Genomic DNA, 15791 nt, shown 5'->3' on the forward strand with positions numbered 1-15791 from the left:
CATAATGATTTTCACAGTAGTCAAGCAATAACATTACAGTCAGGTGGCATGACAACAAAGATACCAGTGAGTGTCATTTCTTTATTTTAAATGAACTAATGCAAGAAATAAAGGTGTGGTGTAAAACACCGTGCATATTTAGATTTTATGAAATACATGTGAAAATCAAATCAGTTTACAAATATCACTTTTAATCATGTAAATGTACAAAATGTGATTTTGACTGAAAACAGTCTGTCTTTAAAAATAGTGCACTAAAATTTCACACAACTCTTACATTTTTTGATATGGGAATTATAATTATATAACAACACTGAGAATGGTTTTATCATCATATACATATTAAGAGAGAGTATGTCATCACACAGCACTGAGCAGGTTAAATGAGATTAATATTGTTTAGCACTCAGGATGCAGAGTGGGTTGTCTGTTAACATTATGATTTGAGCGTGCCTCAAATCATAATCTGTAGTTCAGTCTATGCGCACACATCTGGACAGCAACACAGTTTTTGTAGTTTTGTCTCAAAGGATTTTAATTCAGCCGATTAATATGAAATTGAAGTGTCGTCTTTTAGCTTGAATTCTAGGGTTTTAACAGAAATGTTGTGCTAACTATTCAGGATTTAGAGCCATTTTTTATACATAGTGCCCCATTTTCAGAGGCTCAAAGTCACCGGACACGTATAAAGGCTGTTTTAATTCCTCCCTTGAGATGCTTACGTGCTCTCTTGGATGAGATGTTGGGTTAGATGTTGTGAAATTGTTTTCCTTAACCATGGAAATAATTTTGTCATCATGCACTTTTCCTGTCTTCTGTGATCTTTCAGGCCTTTTTGCTGGCATTGCTTCTTTTTAAGAATGAACCAGACTGTTGATTTGGCCTCTTCTGAAGTTTTTGCTTTCTCTCTAAACAGGCTTTTAGAGTTAACTATAGCTAATAGCTGAATATGGCTTATTCACATTCACATGAAATTGCTTTTCGGTCAGTGGTTCAAATAATTTTGAGCCTTTTGAAATATGGACTGTGCATAAAAATGCAATTTGTACAGTGTGTTTGGTTTCTGTGTGAGCTGTGGGCTCAACTAATGCATCACACATTGTATATTACTTGTTCCATGGATCTAGGATGTAGCGCAGGCATCTACTAATCTTAAAGTTGGTGACTGCTCGAGTCTGGATGCCAATTATTCTTGGGCAAGCTACTAACACCAAGTCACTCTCTGATGCATCTATTGGAGTTTTGCATGTGTGTGAGTGTTAGATAGAAAGCACTTAAGCATAGAAAAAAAACTGCTTGTATAACAGTGGTTAATGAGGCATGTTGTATTAAACACTCTGATGCCCCATGAGATTAGAAAAGTGCTACATCAGTCTATTTACCCACTGTTAGACATCAGTCCCATGAGAGTTTCTGTTAGTGTTGACAAAATGTCTTCCTTTTCATTTCCTTAGTGACTATCTGTCACGGACCCGGTTCCGGGGACTCTGGGTTCATGAACAGTGTGGACCTTTATTGTTATTAGTGTATTGGATGTATGTTTGCTGCACTGTGTTCTTGTGTTCCATGCTGGTGTGTGTGTATGTGTGTGAGGCTGGAGGATGAAGGACAGCCACCTGCAGGCCTGATGGGTGTGGCCCTGCCAGCTGCTGGTCACGCCTAGCTTACCACACACCTGCTTCTGATCAGGATCGTCGGGGGAGCTACTTAACAGAGCGATGGAGCTTCCTCCGGCGCAGGATCGTTGAGTTAGACTCCATGTCAGTGTTTGTAGTGCTGGTCAGTGTATGCCTGCTGGAGTTGGTGCCATAACGGCTGTGTCTGTGTTTTTTCCTCAGGAGAGTGGAACACAGGACTGCAAGACACACGGGGTGTGTGAAGGCACAGGGGCAGAGAGCACGGGATACCAGCACTTGGGAGAAGACACGTCACGGGAGTCGAGGGAGCACTTTTGGAGATTCAATGTGTGGTGTACATTTACCTCACTGTAAATAAACCCACTGTTCATTTCATTAAGTCCAGCGTTTGGGTCCTTTCTCCAACATCCCCCACGGTCTGCCCCCCAGACCGTGACACTATCATCAAATTATTTCAAATCATGTTTGATTCTACCAAATTAAACAAATATATCTATAATAATTTTACAGTTTTATAGTACAACCCCATTTCCACGAAACTTTTGACGCTGTGGAAAATATAATAAAAATAGAATGCAATCATCTGCAAATCTGCTAAACCCATATTTTATTCACAACAGAACGTCACATGTTTCTACGGACATATTTTACTATATCATGAAAAACATGAACCTAGTACAACCAAATGAAGCTCAGCTGTAAAGTTGGAGCAGTACAAAGTGTGTTTGTCACAGGAATTTGCCTGTATTTGGTTGATGATGTTAGATTATAGAAATATCTGTGAATAAATAACATTAAATTCACTTTGAAGTGATTTTCACACTGCTTTATTAAGCTATGGGAGAATACCAGAGATAAACACACTGTAACCTTTAATGTTTAGGTGTGTGCAATATTTCAGATCTGTAATGTGCAGCTGCCATGTCAGAAATAAACATCAGTATTGACATTGCACTGAGCAACAATATAGTGTTAAACTGAGCTGATAGATTTCTTGTCCTGCTTTTTTATATGTGATGATCAAATCATAATTGTATTTGCAGCACAAGTGTTAAATCTTACTATTTATTTATATGTTCTTTATACTACTGTGTTTGCAGTAGGAAGTGCTCAATCAGTTAATTTTGTACAGGAGAACAGATGCTACCTTTCAGGTGAGCATACACAAACCCTGAATCAGAAAGCCTGACTTACCCAAAAAGTTCATATCCTTATCTAACAGGGTGAGGCTGAATTTAAAAACACAAAGGGGTGAACTTAGGGAGGCAGCTTTATTGCGCTGTGGAAAAAATTTAATTCAGGATATAAGAAACAAAATCCAAAACTAGTAGTTGCGAGGAAACCGAGGAACACGGAGAAACACACAGCTAGTGGGACGACATGACGAGGGGCCAGGGAAACAGAGGACTCAAATACACAAAGGATAAGGAGGGAATGAGGAACAGGAGGGAAACACAGCTGGGACTAATCAGACACAATGAGACAGGAAGGAAGCAAAAATGAAGACAGGGCAAAGCACTATCAAAATAAAACAGGAAATATACATAAACTCAGACTCAAGACATGCAAGCACAGTGACTCGGGAGACAATAATAAACATGGAAACAGTACTTAACATGCATGGAGGCAAAAAGTGAAACAGACTAGATAAAAAACTCAAAACCAGAAATACAAGTGACTAAACTAGGAACACTACTGGAACAAGTAGGACAAACAAGGAAACTGAACCATAAATAATACTAAATCCCACATTATAAATGAAATCAGAAAAACACAAATACTGGGTCACTGATGCAGTATCATGAAATTTACTTCTTTATAAATCTGAATAACAATGTTATACTTCAGAAGCTTTGTCTCCAAATTTTGATGCTATTATTACGGTTATTTAATGAAGAGGTATCATATAAAGATTATGAGCTGAACTAAACTTCAGAGAAACATAACATACAAAAAAAAGAATCCTGGGATAATAATAGATTCCATTTTTCAATAACTGAAGTTTCCATCATCATTTAAACCATCAACTGATTGAATCCATGAATCTGAAAACATGTTTTTGACTGTGAGAGACAGACATGTACCGACTGAAATGTTCAACAAGACTATTCATACTAAACTACACACAGACACACTGAAGAACCAAATGAGACCGTAAACCCAGGATAAAGAGGTTCAGTGAATGTGGTGTTGAAGGTGTGGAGGTGGATCAGAGTGTTAGAGACTCTGTAGAAGGACAGAGTGCCAGCAGGACAGTCCACATACACTGCTACTCTCTTAGAGACAGAGGAGGAGGAAATGGATGTTTTTTGCTTATTGTGCCACGCAGAGTAACCACAATAATCAGAGCAGCTCAGGCTCCAGGACTGATCATTTTTTCCAAACACACAGCCTGTCCTCCCCTTCCTTCTGATTGTTCTGTAACTCACTGATATATAAACTCCTCCTCTCCACTCGACCTCCCAGTAACAACGACCAGTCAGACCATTTCTGCACAGCAGTTGAGGACAGATGCAATCAAATCTGTCTGGATGATCGGGATATGGAAGACCCTCCCACACAAACATCACCTTCCTGTTGTTGTCAGACAGTTGGAGGTTTGTGTGTACTGTGTTTGTGTCGATTGTGAGTTGACAGGAATCTGATGGAGAGAACAAACACAATACAGCTGCAGTTATTGGTCCGTCATCTGTTCATTGATTGACACTTTGATGATGACTCCTGACATCAGAGATGTGAATGAGTGATGTGACAGTTTGAAGATGGTTGAATGTGTGCTGCTTTGTTTTCATGAATCACATTAAGAACACACTTACACTTCCTCAGACCTGGTCTCAACCATCGTACTCCAGCAGGCTCCACCCTGAAAGGAGGAGGGGGGTCAGACCAGCACAGTCTCTTTCAGCAGGCACACATGGACATTACATCACTCTCATACACATGCTGTTAGACACTGATAAAGGAACAGTCCAACATATTTATAAAAATTGCAGGCTGAGCAGACATTTTGACTTTTTTGTTGTAAGCATGTTATTTACTTTACTCTTCAGTTTGTGTGAAACGTATTAAAAAAAAAAAAAATCCCCAAAATTAACTCACGGTGATGTGGTCTGAAAGGTACATATTATGGGCAGCACAGCTTCACCATATAGATTCAGCACAGCCTTATAGATTTAAAATTATTATAATTTATTTATATCAAAGTACTGATATATTTTTGTTTGTTTCATAAAATAGTTTGTTTAATAAATGAGTCCATAATTTATAAAACAAACAAATAGACTAAACAAGTGATTTAAGCAGTGATTAAATTAATATCAGTTCAACTGAATTATATTTTTAAGCTGCCTGTAGGCACTTTAGTTGCTAAATAAAAAAACAATCACACAATCCTTCATGAGCATTTTTAGAAAGAAGCACTCCACCTTTAGAGCAAACAAATTTGGCCAACGTTACACTGCATGAGCCAGCGTGTCTGTGAAGGTTGTGTGAAGCATCTTCTTGGAGGGTTACACATCCACATGTTGTTATTTATTTATTAAGAACTAGGGTATGTAAACTTTGAATTAGGGTCATGTTGGTATTTTCTGTCTTCAGTAAGATTTTTAAAACAGGCAAACACAGTTGTTTAATAAATGGCTTCCCCCAACCAGTAACTATGAGTGAAAGATAAGTGCTCCCTTATTCTTTTAAGGGAGCACAGTTTCAACAGTAACGGTCAGAAACAGCAGCATAGCAGTGCAATGCATTTTAATTAGATGCTGATGCTTAATTATTTCACGTGACTAATATGTTAGTTTAACTCTTTTGATGGAGCTCATACATGTTTGATGTCCAAATATCATACACATCGAGCAATGAGGCAAGTGTACCAGAGGGAATAAAGGACAGAAAGAACTGTCATCTATTACTGTTATATCAGAGACTGGCTGTGGCTGCAAAAGACTTCTCTATACCTAAGAGTGTGGAGTCCCCAGGATGGATCCTTCAGTATAGCGGACAGCTGCTTTACTTGTTCCTGTCCTGGATGATTGTAGCTCAGGTCCAGCTCCCTCAGATAAGAAGGGTTGGAGCTCAGAGCTGAGATGAGAAAACCACAAGCTTCGTCTGTGATCAAACAACCTGACAACCTGCAGACACAAAGCATGACAGCTAATCTTCCAGAACAGCAGTGCAGTTAAAAAGAAACTTACGCAGAAAGACTATATATATATATATATATATATATATATATATATATATATATATATATATATATATATATATATACATAGTGGTTTAGTGTGTAGTGGACAAACTACAATGTTAACCAGAAGATGGCACTAAATTAAAACACAGATGATCATTTAGGTTACTATAAATCACTGAGAGGAAACATTAAAATCTAAATGTTTTATCATAGTCAATGAAATGATAAACAATGAAATATAATAGTTCAAATAAAAGTAGAATAGTTAAAATGAAAGTAAAAAATATAAATCTATGCTAAACTTAAACTAAGTTGGAACCTATTTTTAGTCTTTAACCAAATTCAAGTAAAAATCGGAATTATTTTTGACGATACATTATGGTGGAAAGAAGGAGAAAATTTATGAAAAATCTTAAAAACCGTCTGTCTAACAATCATAAAAATTAAGCTAACGAAAGTGTTTATTAGTAATAAAAACAAATGTAGAATCCTGACCTGAGTGTTTCTAGTTTACAGTGAAGACTTCCTAATCCAGAAGACAACACTTTCACTCCTGATTTTGCCAGGTCATTGTTACTCAAGTCCAGCTCAATTAGACTACAGAACTGGGAACTGAGAATGGAGGATATAATTTCACAGCTTCTCTGTGATAGGTCACAGCCACTCAGTCTGGAAAGACAACAAAGCACCAAAAAATAAAAGATAATTCTTGTACATGCAAAGTCTTTACTGGCCTACTCTGAATAAATAAAGTGCTTAAAATGAAATGCTTAACTCTTTCCAGTAAATGTATATATGAGTTTGTTAGTCTCATCAAGTTGTCTCATCACCAGAGTTTATAAATCTTAATAATAAAAAACATGAATATACATCTGTAAAACATCAAACATCAAATTCAAAGTCTGGGAAGTTTTCTTTTTAAATATCTACTAATTACCTTCTCACATCAAATTGCAAAATACATTATCTGACCTGATAGTTTTCAGTGTAATGTGTGGATGCTTCAGTCCAGCAGATATCAACTTCACTCCTGAGTCCCGCAGGTTGTTGTTACTCAGATCTATAGCTGTCAATTCACAGTCCTCCATTTTAAGCACAGAGGACAGAGCTTCACAGCTTCTTTCTGACAGGTTACAGCTATTTAGCCTGAAGATACAGTAATATAAAATTAAGCAGTGATAGATGTGTTTGTCATTCCTGTTAAAGGGAGAGAAGGATCTTTAAATCTTTAAATCTTTATAACTTACAGAGCTTTTTGAGAAGCTTTGACCACTGGCAGCAGCCTCAGAAGAGCATCCTCTGAAGCAGAATATTTCTTCAAGTCAAAAACCTCAAGGTCTTCTTCTGACGACAGTAAGATGAAAACCAGAGCTGACCACTGAGCAGGAGACAGCTCATCTGTGGAGAATTGTTCTGAACTCAAAGACTGTTGGATCTTCTCCACTATGGCACGATCATTCAGCTCATTTAGACAGTGGAACAGGTTGATGCTTTTCTCTACAGACAGATTCTCATTGAGCTTCTTCTTGATGTACTGGACAGTTTCCTGATTGATCTGTGAGCCATTTCCTGTCTGTGTCAGAAGACCTTGTAGGAGGTTCTGATTGGACTGCAGTGAAAGACCCAGGAGGAAGCGAAGAAACAAGTCCAGTAATCCATTTGGACTCTGTAAGGCCTTTTTGACAGCACTCTCATAGAATTGAGACCCTGTATGTTGTCTTGTTTCAAAGTTCCTGGAGGTGTTTTGTTCCTCTTCCAGCAGATTGACTCCAGTGTTGATGAAGGTCAGATGGACATGAAGAGCAGCCAAAAACTCCTGAACACTCAGATGGATGAAGCAGAACACCTTGTCCTGGTACAGTCCTCTCTCCTCTCTAAAGAGCTGTGTGAACACTCCTGAGTACACTGAGGCTGCTGTGATATCGATGCCACACTCTGTCAGGTCTGATTCATAGAAGATCAGGTTGTCTTTCTGCAGCTGATCAAAAGCCAGTTTTCCCAGAGACTCAATCATCTTCCTGCTCTCTGGACTCCAGTGTGGATCTGTCTCAGCTCCTTCATCATACTTGAACTTCTTCACTTTTGTCTGAACCACCAGGAAGTGGATGTACATATCAGTCAAGGTCTTTGGCAGCTGTCCTCCCTCTCTGGTTTTCAGCACATCCTCCAGAACTGTAGCAGTGATCCAGCAGAAGACTGGGATGTGGCACATGATGTGGAGGCTTCGTGATGTCTTGATGTGGGAGATGATCCTGCTGGCCTGCTTCTCATCTCTAGATCTCTTCCTGAAGTACTCCTCCTTCTGTGGGTCAGTGAACCCCCTGACCTCTGTCACCATGTCCACACACTCAGCAGGGATCTGATTGGCTGCTGCAGGTCGTGTGGTTATCCAGAGCTGAGCAGAGGGAAGCAGGTTCCCCTTGATGAGGTTTATCAGCAGCGCATCCACTGAGGTGGACTTTCTAGGGTCAGTTATGAGCTCAGTGTTGTGGAAATCCAGAGGAAGTCGGCACTCATCCAGACCATCAAAGATAAACAAAACCTGGAAGTCCTCAAAGCTGCAGATTCTTACTTCTCTGATTTCACTAAAGAAGAGATTAACAAGTTCCACCAAACTAAACTTGTTCTCTTTAAGGACATTCAGTTCTCTGAATGCAAATGGAAATATGAACTGAAAGTTCTGGTTAGCTTTTTTTTCAGCCCAGTCTAGCGTGAACTTCTGTGTTAAGACTGTTTTCCCAATCCCAGCCACTCCCTTTGTCAGGACTGTTCTGATTGGTTTATCTCTTCCAGGTGGGGCTTTAAAGATGTCTTCTTGTCTAATTGTTGTTTCTTTTTTGTGTAGTCTCCTGGATGCTGTTTCAATCTGTCTGATCTCATGTTTGGCATTCACATTTCCAGTCCCTCCCTCTGTGATGTAGAGCTCTGTGTAGATCTGATTCAGAAGGGTTGGATTTCCTGTTTTAGCAATCCCCTCAAACACACACCCAAATTTCTTTTTTAGGTGAGATTTAAGTTCATATTGATAACGTCGAGCAAAGATTTCTGAAAACATAAAATAAATAACCCAAATACATGAATTATTATATAGTCAACATCTCATTCCTCTAAAGAGTGAACATATGTTTGTCTAGCTCTTGAGATATTTGTTGCATTTATCCAGCAGCTGCAGTCTTGAGAAAAATCCTCTTACTGTTTTGCAGACTATCAGCAAGTTCCTCTTGCTTAATTTTCCTCAGGAAGTGCAGTGTAATCTTCACAAAAGCCTCTCTGCTGTTTTCCCTCTGCTCTTTAACCTCAGCCTCCAGCATCTCTTCATCCTTGCTCTGACTTTCTAAGTATTCTGGAAAATCTGCATGTAAAACCTTCTGTAGCTCCTTCAGTTGTTTCTTCACAAAAGAGATGATGTTGTCCTCCACGAGCTGGAACAAAATACCACACAAATGATACAATAAATTGAAATAATTGAGCCAAACATTAGATCCATGTTGTACACACTAACAATCCACTGGTCTGCAAAATGCAGCATGGAGATGACTGTGAACAAAATATATGTAAAACTGGTTATACATGTACAGACCATAAATATTGACTCCAAGTGTGTTTGACACAGATGTGCAGATTGCCCACTGGGTACCTCTGAGCTCTCCTGGTCCAAGCTATGGAGGAATCAAAATAAACCTATCATATAGGTAACAAAAATTCTACGAGTGGCCAAATCAATAATCTGATATATATTTTTAAAGAGAAAGAATTCAATCACCACTTAAGCATTATCAAAAGAAAACAACACTGAATCTTAACAAAGTCAAGAACACTCTTAAAGAGGTAGGAGTATAATTGGCACTCCCAAGCCCAATCTAGGCCAAATCAAACATGTGGTCATCAAGAATGTGATTTCTATACCGGACTGGTCAGGACCTGGGTTAACAAACAACTCTGCGTATTAACAGGGTGACAGTAGAAACTGCCAGTATTGGCTAAAGGCAAAAAAGGAGGAGAAGGGAAAGGCATATTCAAATCCAGTGGGAGAGAAGGAAAGTAACAATATGGGCTTTAAATGGTGGGCCACAATTGGTAAACAAAGCAAATTGGTTGAGCGAAAGAAGGGACATAGAAATGTTGTTGTTTGTGGAAGGACAGCAAGGCCAGGGGCGTTGGAGGTGGATTCAAACTGTTGTTCAAAGGTGTAGATATGAAACATAATGAAGTAGGAGGAAGGAAAAGTATGTGAATAGTGCTGTGTAGGTCAAAAGAATGTCAGACAGGATCTAAGGAGCTTGGAAAGAAAAAGGTCATGAGTTTAACACCAATAATCAACGGGTGATGTTGAGTGTTTTTAGTGGGCATGCCCAACAGGTTCTTCCGAAATGTCATTCGGAAGAGAAACACAAATTATGAAGTAAGCTAGGTGAAATGCAGCAAAACAAAAATTAACAAAATTTATTTGTTTTCTATATCTTAACAAAGTCAACATGCTTCTGCTTACTTTACAGAATTAGCCTGTTCATCTTTAAAATCAGTAGGCTGTTTCCTTGAATTATTGCTCTTAAAGGAGACATTGCTGGATTCATCTTTATATTCATGTCCACGTGCGTCTGGTCTTTGATGAATCCTGACAGAAGAAAAGTTATTAAATTCCGCAAATGTTTCCTTGCACATAAAACCTTAAAATGTGTATTTGAAGTTCAAATCAGTTAATACCAATAACAACTTACATTTTACCAAAGGAACTTTTTTGTCTGAAATTAATCACAACTTCCTTTGAATCACTGCTTTTTAAGGATAAACAGCTGGGTTCAGCTCCAGGTTGGTTCCTGTGAATAATGATGGAGCAGTGATGTGAGTGCTGAGGTGTGACATGGAGAAGAGTCATGGACAGTTAGAGATGGTCATCTCACCTCTGAGCTTTGGTCTGGCTCTCATGTTCCCCACACAGAGTGGTTTTAGATGGAGGGGCTCCCTCCTCTCTGTCCTCACACTGATACATGCTGCTGAATTGACGTCAGCTCACACACACTTTCTACCTTCACCTTCCGAGGAAACACAAATCATTCATGTGCACATCAACTGAAATCCTCCTTTCCATCATGTGTGCTGTCCAAATATCAGCTGCTTCTTTTCTGCTTCATCTCAGTGTCAGCTGAATGCAGTCAGACAGCAGTGTGAGGCAGAGGAAGCTGCCATCAGCTGCTCTACTTCTACTATCAGTCCACTAGACGACGCCATGAATCACACACTGAAATACACTGAGTCACTGTAACTGGAAGCTTCAGTTCATTAATAATCACTCAGTTTAACACATCTAAACAGGATTTTAAAACAATTTGGATGATCCATAATTCAGAGAGGATCAGTAGTATTTAAGGTAAAGTGAAGAAGTGGATATTACTGTTTGAATATGTGATGATTATAATTATTGTGAGTACAAGAAAACAATGATTAGAATAAAATGGGCTCAAGTTTGTTTAGATGACAGGGTGCAGCTGTAGATCACACGAATAGGACAGGATTTGTGAATGTGTGTGTTTTAGGTTGGTTTAGCTATAAGCCTGGGTGTGTGTAACTGTAGAGAGAGAAGAATTTATTGACAGTGGGGGTCTGCCTGACATAAAACGAAATAGGAAGCCACAGTTGGAGGGTGCTAGAAATGTGTGGAACAGCTAGAAAAGAGAGAAGTAGTTCGTTGCCCTTCAGCCTGAGGTGCAGAGAGTACATCATACCCCCACACATCCTGTTTATAGGGTGCCTGAGCATTGGTGTTACACACAGACACGCACACTCACACACATATAGTGCTATGTATATTCATATATCATCATTTAGGAAAGTTGTTTTGAATATTGTAGATGACCATTAGAAATAAACACCAAGTCTAAATGTAAGGACCTGCTGGACTGTCCCTCAGATCTGCTTCTAGGTTGAAAGATCTCCCTCCGCGCAGAGCATCAGGGTGTTTGTAACTTCAGAGTGGTTTTTTTAGCTGGGTGATAAAAGGACCAGCAGTATAGAGTGAAGATTACAACATTATCTACCCAATGTATGAGTTTTAGTTTAAAATTGTATAAATCATGGTAAACTAAGGTTCACAAGTGTTTCTCTAAATTGTGTTTTTATATTAAGTAACAATTCTTTTATCTTTTGCCTGAACATATGGATAGGAAGTCACACATTTTGTTGTTACACATTAGACCAATGACATCAGTATTTGCAGAAATATATGGAGGTGACTGACAAGTTTCCATGGCAACGTGTTTCACTTCCTTTGGTTGCATTTGTATCTGTCAGAAAAAAAGAGAAGAGAGAAGACAGGAAACTGCTGCCAGCAGCATCTTTGCAATGTGGTTTGCATTTTTACCATGTGACGTCACATGTCTAGGATGAGTTTTAGTATAACAGGCTGACAAGGGAGAAATCAGTGTCAGCTTTGTGCATTCATCCCAGTCTTTGCTGTTTCTTCTGTGATATATGTAAGCTTACATACATACATATATACATTATATTATTAAGATTAAATATGTTTAATATTTTTGCTTCAATGTAATAAAAAATTAAATAACTTCTTTTTGACCTATGGAACAAAAGTCTTTACTGCCAGATGTAGCAGGTGTAAATCCTCAGTAACAACCCACCAGGCTGGGCAATGAGTACACAGTGACAGTCAGAAAACTAGACCCTTTAATGGTAATACATACAAATTATTATTAGTTATTATCATTATTATCAAATTATTATTATTAAGCTTTAAAATGTTGGAGCAGGATCAAATAAAGTCCATTATAAATGTGTACTACTCAAAGAAATAATTAAAGCGTTCTGTTAATAGAGCAGGAGCGGGAATGGTTTTACAGGTGGAGGGCACTAACATTTTTCCCTCTTCATCTTTTCTGTCTGTCTTGTCATTAGTTTTGCTTTGGCTAAGGTCATTGTCCCTACTGGCACCAAGAGGTGATACCAGAACGTTTGCTGTAAAGTCTCGAGAGCATCAAGGAGATTCCAGGAGACAGTCACTCTGGTAGAGCTGGACGGGGTCATAAAATGTCCTGAGCCATCAGCAGTATCTGTTCTTTTGTGCAAGGAGGAACAGGATGAGCACTGTCAGAGCCTTACAAAACAACCTCCAAGAGTCCACTGGTGTAAATGACCGAACAATTAGAAACAGACTTCACAAAGGCGAAGATCCTGTGGTGAAGGTCGAGATCCTCTACTGGGCCCCGTACTCACTCCCCAGCACCACAGCACCAGCCTGATTGTCATTTGCTGTGGAGTACTAGAATTAGCAGGTCCACCACTGGCACCCTGTTCTTTACAGATGAGAGCAGGGTTACCCTGAGCATGTGTGACAGCTGTGAAAGGCTCTAAAAAAGCAGTGGAGAACGTCATGCTGCCTGTAACATGTCAGCATGTCCGGTTTAGTGTTGGGTCAGTGATGGTCTGAGGACACAAATTGATGGAGGGATACACAGACTTCTACAGGCTGGGCAACTACACCCTGACTGCCATTAGGTATCAGGATGAAATCCCCAGACCCATGTCCTACCTGACAGTGGTGGAGAGGGTCCTGGGTACCTCCTGATGAAAAATGTGGCGAGAGTATGCAGGCAGTTCCTGCAGGATGAAGGAACTGACAGCACTGACTGGCCCCCAAGCTTGCCTAACCTAAATCCAACAGAACAACTCTGGGACATTATGTTTGAGTCCATCTGATGCCACCACGTTTTTCCCTCAGACTACTGAGAAAGTCAGTGATGCCCTTCTCCAGATCTGTGATAAGATCCCTCTGTACACCCTCCACCCTCTTGTCAGGAACACACCCAGACATTGTCAGGCTTGCATACAAGCACATGACGTCCATACAGACGACTGAATACCATTTTGGGTTGGTGCCATTAAATTTCATCAAAATGGACTCAGAAAATTTTTCACTTTGGTTTTCTGAGCATCTTTGAATTCATTATGTTTATTATTTTCATTCCCATCAAACGACATGGCCTCTTTTCATTCCGACCACATTACCCATTCAATATCAGTACAAATATCCACTGTGTCCTTTTTCCCCACTGACATCTGATGTGTTTTCAAAGTGTTCATTTTTTGAGCAGTTACATGTTCACTCTGTTCTAGGAAGAAATCAGTAGAAATACACAAATGAAATGTCAACTATACATGATTATATCATTTCTCCAATAAACAGAAATGTTGAGCTCTTAATAATTAGGAAAAAAAAACCCTTAAAGGTAGGTGTGGTGGAAGACACCAAAATGAAAGCATTGCTCTCATCTTAACAAGTGTTCTCAGACAAATGTAGTAAAAGTAAAAATACTGTTCATTTGGAGCAGCTCCTGTCTATAGTTTAATCATTGAATTATGGAAGGTGTACTTTGAGTTGAAGTAACTGTAGCAGTGGGAATATCTCAAGCAGAAAAAAAGAAGTATTCAAAGTTACTCGAAGAGAGCAGTGAAGAAAAAATATTGAGTTAACTTTCAGGTCCAGGAGAAGATCAAATTTGTAAAGCCAGTTTCAAAATAAAAGACAAATCCTCACGGTGAAAATATTTAAATAGGAATTCAAATATAGTTAATAAGTAGGTAAGTTCCTTGGCTCACATACAAAGAAGCGCACACAGATAAAATTGTGGCTGACACATTTACCTGCTGGCCTCCTTCATTCACTCTGAGTCTGTCACTGTGAGCTATGAGCGGCAGAGTTGTGCTGGAACTAAACAGCGCACAGCTGATGTGATCCAGGAAAACATTACAGACCGCCTCACTCACCTTCACACGGAGCTTCATATGGAAACGATCATCTGATACGAAATACAGGAAAGTGAAATGAAACTTCAATGAGGAAGGAAACACTCAGAGATGCGTTTAAGGCCAATCAGAATCGACAAAATCAACATCTGATCACTTTATAGTTTTAATCTTTTTGGGGAGAGAAATTGACGCATATATCAATGTTTGTCTTACGGTGTAATTTTTTGTCACTTAAACGTCAAACACACAGGCCTATTTTTTTTTAACTTGAAGGATTAAGCTCTTAGTTTCTTCAATGCTTAAAACATTTATTTTTTGAAGTCTGACAGTTTACTGTTGTTTTGTGTGAGCTGCATCCTTGATTAAGTTCTGAACTGAAGTTGGGTTTTTGGGGAGCAGCAAAGCTTCACAGGGAGCAAAATAAATGCAGAACGTCCTACATATTTAATGAAAGCCAGTCATTTATATCAGAATGTAGTTCAAAGTTTTACCAGCAGAGAGCGACAACTCCCCAATTTATGTCAAACTCGTTCACAGTTGATATTAGTTTTACTAGAGCTTCAGTGAACGTTCATCGTATTTTAAACAGATAACTGAGAGAGAGTTCCTCTGATGATGAAACAGTAATGCGCCATTTGTGGTGTTGCAGAGCTGTGGGACTGTACTTGTGGTCATTATGGGACGATTCCTCTGGTTTGAGCAAAAAGATTTTAACGCTGGAAATCCATCAGCTCACTTTAACAGACAGCGGCTCGATTTACTAACAGTCCGCACCAGAGAAACAAACATGTTCAGGCATTAAAAAACTACGGCTGGAATTTTCAAGTGGTGTAGTGTCATTTTTGTGACTGAGAGGCATGGTCACAGCAAGTCTTTTTATGGCAGACCTATAATGTATTTCACATTTTACATTAATAATAATATTTGTGGCATGCAGTAAATTTAACACTGGGATTTGTGATGGTTTGAGTGTTTACCTGGATTCAGGGGGAAAGGTCAGAAAAATATAAATGGGATGGGTGTACGACTCAAAGATGTGAGTGTAGTGCTAAAACTTTGTCTCTGTCCTGCAACTCTTCACAAAAGGGATTCTTTTCTCAGCAGTGCACACAGAGTGATTTTCATATAGTTCACCCCCCCCCCCAATCAGAGCTATGCAGACCATATTGAAATGCAACTGTTAATACGACTGTGGCAGATTTTAAGAA

General features: G+C 39.1%; 1 protein-coding gene across 1 annotated transcript; it reads right to left on the reverse strand.

Annotated features, from left to right (window-relative positions):
• Positions 1 to 2889: 2889 nt before the first annotated feature.
• LOC147301679 (NACHT, LRR and PYD domains-containing protein 3-like) lies at positions 2890 to 15616 on the reverse strand. Its single transcript, XM_086284171.1, has 12 exons — positions 14479 to 15616; positions 10728 to 10859; positions 10545 to 10643; positions 10316 to 10441; positions 9407 to 9485; positions 9020 to 9248; positions 7074 to 8871; positions 6799 to 6972; positions 6322 to 6495; positions 5594 to 5767; positions 4454 to 4500; positions 2890 to 4278 (listed from the first exon to the last, which is right to left on the reverse strand). The coding sequence occupies exons 2-12, from the start codon at positions 10814 to 10816 to the stop codon at positions 3752 to 3754; spliced, it is 3516 nt and encodes a 1171-aa protein (XP_086140297.1). The 5' UTR covers positions 10817 to 10859; positions 14479 to 15616; the 3' UTR covers positions 2890 to 3751.
• Between the last annotated feature and the right edge of the window lie 175 nt (positions 15617 to 15791).

The sequence above is a fragment of the Aulonocara sp. 'chitande type north' Nkhata Bay genome, linkage group LG23 (assembly GCF_057382095.1).
Source record: "Aulonocara sp. 'chitande type north' Nkhata Bay isolate Kocher_YH1m ecotype deep benthic linkage group LG23, A_spYH_male_GT1.1, whole genome shotgun sequence".
In the NCBI taxonomy this organism is placed as follows: Eukaryota; Metazoa; Chordata; class Actinopteri; order Cichliformes; family Cichlidae; genus Aulonocara; species Aulonocara sp. 'chitande type north' Nkhata Bay.

Bases quoted from the DNA above. Each gene is read 5' to 3' on its own strand.
- LOC147301679 (XM_086284171.1), bottom strand. From the start codon at position 10,816: ATGTATCAGTGTGAGGACAGAGAGGAGGGAGCCCCTCCATCTAAAACC. The intron at 9,249-9,406 runs GTCTGTACATGT...ATTTTGTTCCAG, and splicing joins ACTTGGAGTCAATATTTATG to CTCGTGGAGGACAACATCAT. The intron at 6,973-7,073 runs GTAAGTTATAAA...CTGTATCTTCAG, and splicing joins AAAGCTTCTCAAAAAGCTCT to GCTAAATAGCTGTAACCTGT.